Source organism: Rhinoderma darwinii, chromosome 3 (genome assembly GCF_050947455.1).
Source record: "Rhinoderma darwinii isolate aRhiDar2 chromosome 3, aRhiDar2.hap1, whole genome shotgun sequence".
Taxonomy (NCBI): Eukaryota; Metazoa; Chordata; class Amphibia; order Anura; family Rhinodermatidae; genus Rhinoderma; species Rhinoderma darwinii.
This window is the reverse complement of record NC_134689.1, coordinates 116814516-116830345: the sequence shown is the minus strand read 5'-3', so window position 1 is coordinate 116830345 and position 15830 is coordinate 116814516. Positions and strand designations below refer to the sequence as shown.

General features: G+C 43.5%; 1 protein-coding gene across 5 annotated transcripts in view; it reads right to left on the bottom strand.

Annotated features, from left to right (window-relative positions):
* Positions 1-2631: 2631 nt before the first annotated feature.
* PPARGC1B (PPARG coactivator 1 beta) overlaps positions 2632-15830 on the bottom strand; it is a 104764-nt gene continuing 91565 nt past the window's right edge. For all 5 annotated transcript variants that reach the window (XM_075856608.1, XM_075856605.1, XM_075856606.1 and 2 more), the window contains exons 10-12: positions 15478-15596; positions 15203-15357; positions 2632-7562 (exon numbers count right to left, since the gene is read on the bottom strand). In XM_075856608.1, coding sequence (XP_075712723.1) covers positions 7459-7562; positions 15203-15357; positions 15478-15596 — 378 coding nt within the window. In that variant the 3' untranslated portion in view covers positions 2632-7458. The remainder of the gene's footprint in view (positions 7563-15202; positions 15358-15477; positions 15597-15830) is intronic.

The window sequence follows — 15830 nt, the reverse complement described above, 5'->3', positions numbered from 1 at the left end:
ATATATATATGCAAATGAGGTTTGAAATGGACAACTGGGCGTGTATTGTTTTTAACTGGGCGTGTTTACGTGTATGACGCTGACCAATAAGTGACCAGTCAGCATCATACACTCCTCTACATTGATTTACACAGTAGCGATGTGCAGCCACATACACAGAGATTAACGTTAATCAAGTGTCCTGATAATGAATACACATGAAATCCAGCCTGGACGTCATGTGTATTCAGAATCCTGACACTTCTGAATCTTTTCTTTGAGATTTCTAGCACGGGAAACGAAATCTCGCGAGATTTCGGAGATAAACGAGATTTCATTTCCCTTGCTGGAAATCTCACAGAAAAGATTCAGAAGTGTCAGGCTGGGTTCACACGACCTATTTTCAGACGTAAACGAGGCGTATTATGCCTCGTTTTACGTCTGAAAATAGGGCTACAATACGTTGGCAAACATCTGCCCATTCATTTGAATGGGTTTGCCGACGTACTGTGCAGACGACCTGTAATTTACGCGTTGTTGTTTGACAGCTGTCAAACGACGATGCGTAAATTGACTGCCTCGGCAAAGAAGTGCAGGGCACTTCTTTGCCACGTAATTTGAGCTATTCTTCATTGAACTCAATGAAGCACAGCTCAAGATTTACGAGCGTCTCAGACGGCTTGTAAATTACGAGGAGCATTTACGTGTGAAACGAGGCAGCTGTTAACAGTCTGTCTTTTCACACGTAAATGCCTCTCATCGTGTGAACATACCCTCAGGATTCTGAATACACATGACGTCCAGGCTGGATTTCATGTGTATTCATTATCAGGACACTTGATTAACGTTAATCTCTGTGTATGTGGCTGCTCATCGCTGCTGTGTAAATCAATGTAGAGGAGTGTATGATGCTGACTGGTCACTGATTGGTCAGCATCATCACGCAAACACGCCCAGTTAAAAACAATACACGCCCAGTTGTCCATTTTAAACCTAATTTGCATATATATATATATATATATATATATAAAAAATAGCTCATAACTTGGCCAAAAATTAACTTTTTAAAAAAACAAAACGTTACTGTTATCTACATTGCAGCGCCGATCACATGCAATAGGAGATAGGGATTTGAGAATCTGGTGACAGAGCCTCTTTAAAGAGCAGAATCACATATTACTTGTAGTGGACTGTGTCCTAGGTGTACAGCATTAAAACAGTGTTTGCAAGTTATGCAGTCTTGGCATGCACAAGGTTCTGTCTCCTGGTTGCTCTTTGATCAGCTCAAATCCTTTATATGTGCAGTGTTTGCCACAGCTACGTACTCCACGGACTTTCATAAGCTGCTTCTTCAAGTCTAGGCCAGGGCTCCGCTGTCTCTTGAGGCTTTATCCATTACGGCTTAAGATTTGCCTACTGAGAAAAAGCCACTTCTCCTGGGCGTGAGTGACCCTTTACTCCAGGAGTCCTCAAAAGGCAAGTGTTATGATGCATACTTTAGCAACTGCTTGTTGAATCAAAAGAAAACAAACCAAGATCCCACACCAGATGGTATCACTATCCATCCTCAAGCTCTCTGCTGGAGGTGCAAGGGTCAGGGCACCATGCTACATGTCTGGTGGGACTATGACCTCCTTTATCCCTTCTAGTTCATGGCTTATAGCATGTCGACTGGGTGATCAGCTGACCATATTCCTGCCTTTTTTTTTTTTTTTAACTCTGTTTTGGAATTTGAGTATTCATGACTTGATTCATCACAGGATTAGTATTAGGCTGGGTTCACACGACCTATTTTCAGACGTAATGGAGGCATTTTACGCCTCAAATTACGTCTGAAAAAACGGCTCCAATACGTCGGCAAACATCTGCCCATTACTTGCAATGGGTCTTACGATGTTCTGTGCCGACGACCTGTCATTTTACGCATCGCTGTCAAGACGGCTCGTAAAATTACAGCCTCGTCAAAAGAAGTGCAGGACACTTCTTGGGACGTTTTTGGAGGCGTTTTCTCATAGACTCCAATGAAAAACGCCACGAAAAACGCGAGTTGCTCAAAAAACGCCTGAAAATCAGGGGCTGTTTTCCCTTGAAAACCGCTCCGTATTTTCAGACGTTTTTTGATAAGCGTGTGAACATACTCTTAGTCTGCACTCACATCTGCGTCAGGGCTCCGTTCCAACAGAGCTTTCCATCGGGACGGAGCCCTGACTGACACAAACTGAAACCATAGGTTTCCATTCCCATCACCATTGATTTCAATGGTGACTGCTCCGGTGCCAATAGTTTGTTAGTCTCCGTTGTGCAAGGGTTCTGTCGGAATCAATTGCGTAGTCAACTACGGTATTGATTCAGTCAAGACGACGGAACCCATGCACAACGGAGACAAACGGAAACTATTGGCACCGGATCCATCACCATTGAAATCAATGGTGATGGAAACGGAAACCTATGGTTTCCGGTTGTGTCAGACAAGGCTCAGTTCAGACGGAACGGAGCCCTGAGACAGATGTGAACGCAGCCCGATACTGGTGTTGATAGTTTGCAAGATGGTATTATTTTTCGTAGTTTTATTACTACAGTGTACAGGACTTTGCTTTTTTGCATTTGAAAATGTTAATAAAAACAAGAAACATAAAGCACTCAAGACACAGATTTAGTGGTTAAACTTTTACCATCCACGGTTTAGTTTTATTCGTAGGCTGAACACAACTGCTATTTACAGTACATGAATGTAGAGATTCTACAGTTTATTTTGTAATGTAAACAAGAAACTCCTTATCCAGAGGAATACAATTTGAGTAAAAGAAGCCAGACCAGAAAGTATTTACACAATTAAAATATATCTTATACTCACTGGATAATAAACTGAGCAATTTTGGTTAAATTATTATCTACGAAACTATAGGATCTGACAATGTAAAAATACAATAAAACATTCTTTTCTTTATAAGGTAGACCGTTAAATCACACACACAAAAAAAAAAGGAAATGACAAAGCAATGTATACCATTCTGAGGGTAAATGTATGGTACATAAATAAAAAGATACAAACTAAATTTAAAAGTGAAATATAAAAAGAAAAAACCTCTACCATGAATTAAACAAACAAATCATTCATACAGATTAACCATTAACTCAATAATTAGCAGTGTTCTTTATAAAAAAAAATAGATTTATCCTTTAATTATAAATAACCCAGTTGATGTGGTGCGGCTAAAATCCATACACCTTCCTAGCGCAATGTGTTAAATTATATACAATATATCCATCATCCTCATGTTATTTTCTTAGTAGTAATGCCCCACGCACCATGATCTAGATTTTTGGTTTCTAGATTCCAAGCTTGGGAGCATATCTACCCAACATAATGCACCAAACCAAATTTTCCTAACATGGTCCAATAGACCGCGGTGATTGAAAAGCTAAACAAGGTGCCTCCAAAAAGAAAAAAAAAACGCAAGGTCATACCAACATCAAGGAGTTTAAAACGCAGCAAAAGTGGACGGATTGTTCCTCTATACTATTGCTTAGGATGAATAAGATACAAGATAAAAGGCAAGGTCTTATTGCACACTTGTGAGACAATAGGGCAAACAAAGCAAGAAACGGGAAATTACATATTCTGAAAAAAAAAAAACGTCTTAAAATAAACCGGCTTAGAAAAAAAAAAGGAAGAGAGGAACAAAAGATTAAACGGGAAGCAACGGTTCCGTTAGAATTACCATTGATTTCAATGGTAATTCTTTTGTTTCAGTGGCTTGGTTTGTCGTCGTTCGCTAGGTTTCGGTTTTTCTTTTACGGAAATAAAAGTGCAATCTGCAGAACCTTTGTTTCCATGATAAAAAACGGAAACCTAGCGAACGGAGACAAACAAAACTAAAACAAAAGAATTACCATTGAAATCAATGTAATTCTAATGGAACCGTTGCTTTCCGTTTAATCTGCAGATCCTCTCTTCCTCTGACGTATACTAACAGTAGTGTGAAAGAAGCCGAATACATCATGCTCTTGAAGATACAACAAAGCTAACTACATTCTATGTGCCCACATTGTTATGGCTTCTCCAGGTAACTTTTAATCCATCATACATGACTATATATTGACATGAAATAAGGGACCATTATTTATGATTATGTAGATAGACAACCTCTTCCAATCAAAACAATAGGTCTGTCTATATGTATATGAACATACAGTAGGCCTTATTTAATGAAGCCATGTTGTCTATACTCCAAGTATGATGGATATTTAGAACCGTCAGGGCTATCCTATAAGAATAAAGTTGTTTTTTCAATTCAACCAAAACGTTACCCATTGTGTTACCCTGGGATTTTTTTTTTATATGGAGGGCACTTTTAATTTCTGATGTTCAATCATGTTTCACCTTAAAGATCTCCAAAATTTGTAATACATTGAGGACTTATGGACAATTGATGAAATATCTAGTTTAAAACCATGAAATAGTGCCAAATCTGAACACTGGTAGTCAACAAATGAAACATGTCTAAGGTATTTAATGGGAGAGGGCAAGGCCTAAAGTGGGCAGCACGAATATCTAATGTTTAAGGTGCCGAGAACTAAACCGCTCTAATCATCAAAATATTTTCCAGTTTAGGTTTATGGCACAAAATGGGTCAACATGCCTGTTCTATTTTCTGTTAATTTCCAAAGCATACTATATGAACACTAGTATACTGTGGGTTGGTGGTTGATAGTGGTTGGGCAATTAGGCAGTGCCCAAGAATGCAGCACCTGAGGGGGCCCACCTTTCTTTCCTACAAAAAAGGGCTCAGCAATGGTTCACCATTGGATGCTGTTAGAGTATCACTTTTTAGTTCGGATGAAAGCTTTCGGAATTTAGCTAGTTGATCGGCTTAGGATGTCCCATTAAGTGATGTCACTATGAATGGTGCCGTGACATCACTAGTCCCAGGCCAGTCTAAGTTTGCCCATCATATTAATGTGCAGACATACCCTTTCAGAGTAAATACATCTGGGTTATACTCTATGAAAGACCAGAAAAGCAGGCTTTTATGTTCGTAATACTTAATTGAAGATAATTATGACCCATTAGGAGGGCACATTTTCATAAAGTATGGTCAAATATATTCTGCAAAATTTTTTAAACTTTTGAATTCATAGTTAAACAAAAATCCATGAATTACAACCCATCCCAATTCAATAAAAGAATGGCTATAAACTGTACAACCAAATTAAATAACTTTTAGTACATCCCATAAATGAATGAATTTTAAAAAATACATTTGTTACTACCGTATAAAATCCTTGCCACTGTTAATCACAGGCCACAATCTACCTTGAAGTACATTCATAGGTGTTAAGTGCACACCATGTAAATAAACAACGAAAATCCAACATGGTCTATTAACATAGATACTATTGGTGGACCCGCAATGAGACTACCTGTGCGTGTATGCTTTGCATAAGTGCTGGACAATAAGCTTGCTAAATAATATCTAAAGGCCTCATGGAAATAAATTCTTAAATTCCTCAGATTTAAAACACCAAGATACGACTAAATAGTCACGAAAGCTTCTGCCATCATGTCCTCGGTCAGGATGAGGGCCAGATGAAGCTGGTCAGTAAAAGGAAGCACTACCGGACTTTAGAAACAGGAGATTCACCAGCCATGTATAGGCTACAATGAGTCACCCACCTGCCACTGAAACAGCTGCTAGAAAGCGGAATTATTGATCTTTAATCCTCGCACAATTTTATCCCCAATGCAACATATGTGCTTTGTGTAAACTGTAGGCGTCTATTTAGAGAATATTCCACATACTGTTCTCAAAACTATCAGCACAGCACAGGACATAACTATTCACCCTAAGGGCAACATCATATTCGTATATATTTATATATATATTTATATTGTATTCTACAGTACACTATATAGCAATCACATGTAAACATCATTGTTGTATGGGAATACTATGACAGATAAAAGGCAGATCTACAATAAGGTGTTTGCCAAAGAGGTATGTTTCATCCTGGGGTTCGCGGGAGCTGCTGGAAACTTTGGCAAAACATAAAAAAATAAGACCGGAGGAACCTACCGGTAACTATTTAAAGAAGTAAGGCTATGTCTCCTAAACTACACATAATGGCTTAATCCTACATTCTATGCTACCCTGGTAAACATATACAAAACGGATTCAGCAGTCCCAGTTCTCAAGTGTAGATGGTGCTATTTCCAAAACTCCCGTCATTGGAAAAAATGGCTTTTCTACGAAGCTAAAATGTCAACCAAGATACATTTCGGTCTCAGTCAGGATATGGCGGGCATTATTCCAGCTGTGTATTGCTGTCAGTCACGTGATGATATCATGAATTCAATGCATAAGGTGAGAAGGGGGTTAACCTCCTTGGCAATCTTTGGAAACAAGTCATACTGTACTGACAGGAAACATTATCTATTGTACATACATCAGGATATAGGGAAATGACACAGAACCCTACATGGGAGATACTGGATTTATGGTTACATCTAGGACACCTGAACTGCAAAGTCAATTTCTGCATGCATGTCAGTCGTTCCAATTTGCCATCGTGCAAACTAGTACCATATGTGGAGGACAAGCGCTGACCACATATAGAAACGGCATTCTCTCTACAGGTTTGGCAGACGGATGCCAAGTGTTCTCTCTTCAAGACCAACTCTGATAAAGGAATGTAAACGTAACATCAACAAGTATTAGGTTCATTCCTTAATACGCTGCATCTTTTTGTGCGAGTTCAAAACTGGCTTTGAAATAATACAAAAGGGAGAAGGTTAAGTTTAGGGAAAGAAAAAAAAGTTAGAAATGCAGGAAGAAAAACCCAAGCAGGACAACGGTGTCTCAAACTGTGCCATCCAGTGCCCTTACTATACCATGACACTTATAGACTTGCTATCAGTTTCAAGATCATCTACATAGTTTTCAATGCCCCGATCTTCCAGATTTACAGTTCATGCCCAGTGATAATGATTCTTAATGTACAAGGATTAAATTGGATCTTTTGCAAACACCTCACTAGAGTGCATAGTTTAAAATGAAGCAAACAACAATATGAAATACAGTACATGTGAACCATAAATACATTATTTTTTCTTTAAGAATATACATCTTTCTATTAAAAGTAGTTTTGTAATCCAGACGCTATTCACAAAAGACTTTTTGTGGTGATTTGTTTTACACACTACAGACAAAAATGTTATGAAGTACACGACTGCAACCACAAGGGGGAGAGGAAAGGAAGTTATGTTTACAGACGCACCCGAAAAAAGCAAGGATACTCATGTGGCAGTGAGACAGCAACACCATGGGAAGATCACATACAGAAGCAGCTTTGTTCAATGTAAACATCAATTCAAAAGGATAAAGTCTTTTGTATCTGTATTCCACTTTGTTTCGAAAACGTAAACATATAGGAAGTGCCTTGACTGAGGTATTGAGGTACTCCTCTATAATAAGGCTGTCATCGATGCAGACTTCTCTGTGCCTCTTTCAGCAAGCTGTCAAAATCCATAGATTCGTACTTGCTCTTCATCCCGGCCAAAGACGGCTCCACTGCATTTGAATCTGATAAGAAAAAAAACAAGTTACATCCGCGCGTCAACTGTGTGAAATATTTTTTTTTAAAGGTCACTTTATTAAGACCTCATGGCAAAACAATGGTACAGATACAAAATCCTGAGCATTGCACATAGGAAGCAATACAATAGCCAGGGCCGGCCTTAGGGATGTGCGACCTGTGCCATTGCACATCACTCCAGCAGATGAAGGGGGAGCTGCGCTCGCGCCCCTCCCCTGCTTGTTTCAGAAGCACCCGGGTCTGACGACTTAGTAGCTGCCTTTCCGACGAGGCACTCCTCTCAGTGGCCTCACTGCCGCTTTAGCAGCCATAATGTCTGCTAGCTGTGACACCGGCCGCTGCTACAGCGGTAGCAACGCCACATTCAATAGTGTCTGCAGCTTAGGATGCAGATACTATTGAACACTATAGCAGAGCAGGGAGGTATCTCCCTGCTCTATCTACGAGCACAACTGTAGATCCCTGAATGGGGCAGCGCCACCCAAAAGGGGGCGGTGTGTCGGGCGCCACCCAAAAGGGGGCGGTGTGTCGGGCGCCACCCAAAAGGGGGCGGTGTGTCGGGCGCCACCCAAAAGGGGGCGGTGTGTCGGGCGCCACCCAAAAGGGGGCGGTGTGTCGGGCGCCACCCAAAAGGGGGCGGTGTGTCGGGCGCCACCCAAAAGGGGGCTGTGTGTCGGGCGCCACCCAAAAGGGGGCTGTGTGTCGGGCGCCACCCAAAAGGGGGCGGTGTGTCGGGCGCCACCCAAAAGGGGGCGGTGTGTCGGGCGCCACCCAAAAGGGGGCGGTGTGTCGGGCGCCACCCAAAAGGGGGCGGTGTGTCGGGCGCCACCCAAAAGGGGGCGGTGTGTCGGGCGCCACCCAAAAGGGGGCTGTGTGTCGGGCGCCACCCAAAAGGGGGCTGTGTGTCGGGCGCCACCCAAAAGGGGGCTGTGTGTCGGGCGCCACCCAAAAGGGGGCTGTGTGTCGGGCGCCACCCAAAAGGGGGCTGTGTGTCGGGCGCCACCCAAAAGGGGGCTGTGTGTCGGGCGCCACCCAAAAGGGGGCTGTGTGTCGGGCGCCACCCAAAAGGGGGCTGTGTGTCGGGCGCCACCCAAAAGGGGGCTGTGTGTCGGGCGCCACCCAAAAGGGGGCGGTGTGTCGGGCGCCACCCAAAAGGGGGCGGTGTGAAGGCGCCACCCAAAAGGGGGCTGTGTGGGGCGCCACCCAAAAGGGGGCTGTGTGGGGCGCCACCCAAAAGGGGGCTGTGTGGGGCGCCACCCAAAAGGGGGCTGTGTGGGGCGCCACCCAAAAGGGGGCTGTGTGGGGCGCCACCCAAAAGGGGGCTGTGTGGGGCGCCACCCAAAAGGGGGCTGTGTGGGGCGCCACCCAAAAGGGGGCTGTGTGGGGCACCACCCAAAAGGGGGCTGTGTGGGGCACCACCCAAAAGGGGGCTGTGTGGGGCACCACCCAAAAGGGGGCTGTGTGGGGCACCACCCAAAAGGGGGCTGTGTGGGGCACTACCCAAAAGGGGGCTGAGTGGGGCACTACCCAAAAGGGGGCTGAGTGGGGCACTACCCAAAAGGGGGCTGTGTGGGGCATTACCTAAAAGGGGGCTGTGTGGGGCACTACCTAAAAGGGGGCTCTGTGCAGCGCTCGTTTCGAGTGCTTTTTTGAATTAGCTTCAACGGCTTAAAAAAAAATCCGCAAAAAAGAAAAAAAGTCAAATAACGTCAATTAAACATCTTCAAGGAATTTTGAGGCAGAATTTTTTTCTGCCTTACGAAAAAATACTCTGTGTGACCATACCCAGAGAGTGTAGTGCTTGTTTTCAGCTGTTTTCTATCTTTCTCTAAACAACTTTGCTAGGGGTGCCCTGGGGAATTTTTTTTTTTTCCCAGGGGTGCCTCGAGTCTGAAAAGGTTGGGAAACTCTGTACTAGGCTACAGGATCACGCCAGCCTACGCAAGGATCCCGTCAGCTGCGTTGTGGAGCAACGTTGTAGATCTCTCATGATGTTACTACTATTTTAAGCTAAAAAATAAAAACAGACGATACTCCTGCATTGGAAACATCCAAAGGTTACTACCCTGTCAGCATGGATTACTATTGTAGCAAAGCCACATAATACTAGCTCAAAATATATAAACTATGTGGCTTTGCTACAATAGTTGAACTTTATGTGAATGTAACTTACTATTGATACCCTTATCTAGCTTTCACCTACCTGGTTAACCTGGAATCTTCAGGAATATATTGGCTGGTCTGGCCCACATTTTAAAAGATTTAATATTAAAATGGTCCTTTAAAGGGGTTGTCCGAGATACCAACATTTTTTCAAAAACTGTGTCATACATTACCCCTTATACAGACAACCTAAATAAAGCATTATTTTAAAAAAAAATTCTACTTAGCACATTTCTTCTTTGAATTCAGCACGGCTTGTTTACATGCAGTTCAGCTCTGGTTTGTTGATCTTTCCTTGTTATGAAACTTTTTTCCCGTGCACGCTCATTGCAGGCTGCAATGAGCGTGCACGTACCTTCCAAGAGTTCACGTGAGCTGTCCCTGCTCCTCCCACTGACCTCCTTCACTGCACTTGTCTCCTTGCTGACATTCTTGAAGGATGGTGACCGTTCTCCCCCCATTATGTTTTCACATTGATGTTTTCTTTCTCTTTTCAGGTCTATAAACCTCTTCGTGTCTCCCTCACCCTCGTCCACCCTCACCCTCGTCCACCCTCACCCTCGTCCACCCTCACCCTCGTCCACCCTCTTCTATCTCAGATTTACCTCTCCCTGCACGTTGATTTTTGCGTAGTTTTTCCCGCAGTTTTTTGTGCGCTGTTTGCGTTTTTGTTTGCCGCTTTGTTCGGGGCGTTTTTCGCTTCGTTTATCTTGGCGTTTTTTGCTTGTTTGTTTGCGTCTTTTTTTGCGATGTTTTTTGCTGTGTTTTCCATTGCGTTTATCGTAGCCTTTTTCACGTCGTTTATCATTTCTTTTTTTGCGTCGTTGTTTGCGCCTATTTTTGCTGCGTTTTTCGTTGCGTCTTTCGTGGCGTTTTCCCAGTTGATTTTCGCTGCGTTCTTTGCCTCTGTTTGCGGCTTTTTTCGCGGCTTTTTCCGCAATGTTTTTCGCAGCTTTTTCCGTTGCGTTTATCGTAGCCTTTTTTGCGTCGTTTTTCGCGTCTTTTTTTTGCGGTTTTTTTCTGCGTTTTTCATTGCGTCTTTCGTGTCGTTTTCCCTGTCGTTTTTCGTGGCGTTCTTTGCCTCTTTGTTTGGGGCTTTTTTCACAACTTTATTTGCGATGTTTTTCGCGGCATTTATCGTAGCCTTTTCTGCGTTTTTTTTTTGCCTCTGTTTATTGCGGCGTTGTTTGTGGCTTTTTTTGCTGCGTTTTTTGCATCGTTTTCCGTGGCGTTTTTCGCCCGCGGCAATTGAGCGCCGCGGGCATAAAACAACGTGAAATACGCTTTCTCTGCCTCCCATTGAAGTCAATGGGAGGTCAGAGGCGTAAACGCCCGAAGATGGAGCATGTCGCTTCATTTTCCCGCAAGGCAGTTTTAATGCTCGATTTTAATGCTTGTTACAACAAATTGCAGCATAAATCACGCACCAAACACGCTTGTACGCATGCATCTACTTGAGTGTAGGTGCATGATAACGCACCAATAGAGGACATGCAGTATGTTTCACGCAGCGGACTCTCGCTGCGTGAAAACGGCCCCATTGAAATAAATGGGTCGCGTGTGCTGTGCGTGGTTTCGACGTGGTGTGAATGGGGCCTTATGCGCGATTTACACTAGCGTGAATCAAGTCTGTGTGCTGTGCTTTGAAAAAACGCACAACACACGCGACCCATTTATTTCAATGGGGCCGTTGACACATGTGTGACTTTTCACGCAGCGAGAGTCCGCTGCGTGAAACATACTGCATGTCCTCTATTGGTGCGTTATCCTGCACCTACACTCACATTGAAGTCAATGCATGCGTGAAAACCACAAACAGCACACACGTGTTTGGTGCGTGATTTACACAGCAATTTGTTGTAAAAAAGAAGAAAAAAATGGGCTGGCTTTGTGAGTGCGTGAATAACACATGACAATCGAAAAGCACACTGATGCATAAGGGCGGATTTAAACGAGCGTGTGCGTTTTGCGCACACAAATACGGTGGCGTTTTGCGTGCGCAAAATGCACGTGTCATGTTCATACGGATGCGCGGCTGCGGTTTTCGCGCAGCCGCCATCATTATGACACTCTGGATGTTTGTAGCACGTGGTGCTTTTCTGTTTACATTCATTATTTTACTGCTGTTGCGCGAATCACGCTCGTCCCACGGAAGTGCTTCCATGGGATGCGCCTGATTTTCACGCACCTATTGACTTCAATGGGTGCGTGATGCTCGAAAAACACAGAAATATAGAACATGTCGCGAGTTTACGCAGCGGACTCACGCTGCGTAAAACTCACGGACTGTCTGCACTGCCCCATAGACTTGCATAGGTCTGTGCGACCCGCGTGAATACCACGCGGGTTGCACGGACGTATAGCACGTTCGTGTTAATCCGCCCTAACGCAAACACACGGATGGGATTGACGCAAGTTTTTCACGCGCGGAAAATACACACGCTAGTGTGCATGAAGCCTTACTAATGGACGCTGTTAGACAGTGGCCATTAATAATGAACTAATAATAAATTTTTAAATAAATGAGAAGGACATAGAAAAAATATTGTAATAAAATAACACACACAACACTGGTTAACGATTTTATTACAAATAAAAAAGGTGTCATTGAAGTAGTCCTTGAACTGTAAAAAACACATAACTAAGAAAAAAAAAAAAAGAGGGATGCTTAGATACACTGCTCATGTGTGATACTGTTAGACCATGTATCAAAGCCTACCGCAAGGTAGCCTTAGATACATTACCCAAGCAGACTGTGTCACACATGGGCCATGTATCTAAGAATGCCACATGTTAGGCTTAGATACAGGGCCCCAAAACACTAATCTTAGGGTATGTTCACACGGCAGCGTCCATAACGGCCGAAATTACGGGGCTGTTTTCAGGAGAAAACAGCCCTGTCATTTCAGCCGTAACGGCATGTGCAGGCGCTTGAACGCCGCGTCCATTATGGACGTAACTGTAGCTGGTTTTCCATGTAGTCCATGGAAAACGGCTCCATTTACGTCTGAAGAAGTGACATGGCACTTCTTTGGCGCGGTCGTCTATTTACGCGCTGTCTTTTGACAGCGACGCGTAAATATACGCCTCGTGTGAACAGACAAACGTCAGCCCATTGCTTTCAATGGGCAGATGTTTGCCAACGATTTCAAGCCGTAATTTCGGACGTAATTCGGGGGGTTAATACGCCCGAATTACGTCCGTAAATAGGCCGTGTGAACATACCCTTATACAGGAATAAAAAGAATGTCATCTGGGGTCCTGTATCTAAGCCTACATTGTGTTAGGCTTAGATACAGGCTCCATGTGTGACACTGTTTGTTAGACCCTGTATCTAAGCCTAACAATGTAGGCTTAGATACAGGACCCCAGAAGATCTTATCTAGTTCAGGACGGGGCACCGTTTAGCCATTTTTAGCACGTGTTAGTTAAATGGCTATAACTTTTTTATTTGTTGTGCTAACGACGTTATTTTTGCTGCGTTTTTTCCGTAGACAATGCAGGTTTCATTTTTTATCGTTTTTATCCACACCTTTTTTGCCATTTTAGAATTTTCATTCAAAAAGTTTGAAAATAATAGTAAAAAAATAAGCTTTTTTACATTTCAGCTATTTATTTTTTTTGGTAATAACATAGTTTTACCCTAAAATAGACCTTTTATTTGTGATCGTCATTGTCTACCGTAAATGTTTATATATTACATATCTATATTAGGGTAATTGGGTCAGCGCTAGCGTTACAACAATGATTGACAGGGGGAACGGTATTTTTTGGGGTGGGTATTTTATTTGTATTTATTATTTTTTTTTTTTTTGCACTTTACTTTATTATTTTTTTATTACTATGGTCTGTCCCTCAAAGGTCAAAGAAGACCTTTGGGGAACTTTATATATTTTTTTTCTTTTTTTTTACACCATCTTTTCCCCTGTAACTGGAGCTGCACAGCAGACCCAGTTACAGGGGAAATCAGCCCTCTCATAGTGACGATTGTCACTAATAGGGCTGTGCTGGGTCTGATTAGACCCAGCAGCAGTCTGCCACTAACGGTACCCGGTGATCATGTGACCAGTCACATGATCACCGGGAGGAATAGAGACAGCGCCGCTGCTGCTGTCTCTATTCCTATACACAGCGTTCATTGAACGCTGTGTAAAAAGACATCGGAGAAGACAGAAGCAGCGAAAGCTGCTTCTATCTTCTTCTCCGGGTCCCCGGCAGTCACTGACAGCCGGAGACCCGACATTCCCGCAGGTGCCGTCCCTCTTCACTTTTTTCACTGTGAACACGCATAGGCGCGCTCACAGTGAAAAAAAGCTGCATAGGCTGGGCGGGCACCCGCAGAAACGACACGTCTCCAGTGACGTGTCGTGTCCCATCCGAGGTCTCGCTGGGGCGAGACCATGTGATCGGGACACGACACGACGGTGGAGGAGGAAGAAAACGTGACGTCAGAAGACAGGTGATCGGAAGAAAAGAGCTGCCAGAACGGAGAACAGAAGCAAGATTGCACAGGTAAGTATATTAGGGAATAGTTAATGTGTGTATTGTGTGTTTAACTTTTAAATAAAAATATATCTCGGACAACCCCTTTAAGCATTCTTTTACAGGCAGATTTTTCAATTGCTCAGATTCACTCTGGTCTTGACTACTATAACCCATTACTAATCTGTCTTCCACTCACTCAAGTCTCCCCTCTCCAATCTATCCTCAATTCAGCAGCCAGGCTTATCTTTCTGACCAACCCCTACACCAACGCATCTACCCTCTGCTGGTCACTGCACTGGTTGCCCACACCCTTCAGAATCAAATCCAAACTTAACTCTCACCCTCAAAGCACACACAGTGCTGCACCTCCTTACATCTCCTCCCTTATTTCTGTTCACCCCTCTACTAGCACTCTACGTTCTGCTAACGACTTTAGAACATCCGCCATAATCCGAACCGCCCACTCCCGTCTCCAAGATTTTTCACGTGCTGCACCAGTCCTCTGGAATGCGCTACCCTGTACAATCCAATAATTTCCCAACATCCACAGGTTTGATTGTGCCCTGAAAACACATTTTTAGTGAGGCTTCTAACATTCCCTAATCTAACTTTTCCCGGGACCCCCCTTTTACATTAATCATGAGAACTTGACCCCCTCACTCAGTAGTATCCCCCACACTCCCTGCACTGTGCTGATGCTAGGAGCCCGGCTGCCTGCACTGTGTTTGGTCCGGGAAATACTGCCGACATACAGTCCGTATATCACAGACCGAACATGCTCATGTGAATCCGGCCTTACCGTGCCTATAAAAAGATCCTATAGAGATCTTAACTTAGTAGAATTCACCGGGAGTCCGGGCATTGCTGCGGCAGTACCGATGCTAAAATGCAGCTGTATCACAGGGACTGGAAAGGTGGATAGTATCATGCAGATAGAAAACCCAATCCAAAAAGTTTTACCCCCAAACATGATTATTACCTAGATCAGTGTATTTGGTCCAAAAATAATGCCGGAGACCTCCGTAGCTCACGCGAAATGAGGGCTCGTTCCTTTTTCTCAGGGCAGGGCCCTTCTTTAATGACAATGCAGCATCCTCATGATACCGATAAGAGATCAAGCCATATTTATCTCCCCTGGAAAACGAGACCGGAAAGAATAAACCTCAAGAATGTTGCAAATGATGATCACCTTGAAGTATGTATATTTGATGGGGTGAGGACTGCTCTTCCACAGTCATTATAAAAAGCTTGTACCTGTTTCTACTGAGAATGAGACATTCAGTGATCTCTCCAAAAATGTCAAACCGCCTCTTCAGCTCATTAGCGCTAATGCTGTTGGAAAGGTTTCTAATGCAGATGAGACGCCCTTCATCCTGTACATAGAAGACAACACAAGTCACGATGGAAGTTCGTATGAATTAAGAATGTGAAGCTTCAGTGTTACAAGGTGCTACTTTAAAAACATATGCGGGATAAGATGTTCAGTGCAGAAATCGAATTTCCTTTGACCGCCCTCCTGGTGGCATCAGCAGAACACCGGCACCATTGATAATGTAAACATACCCTGTATTTTGGTGATGGTGCCTGTAGCGGTCTGCAATCGTGGA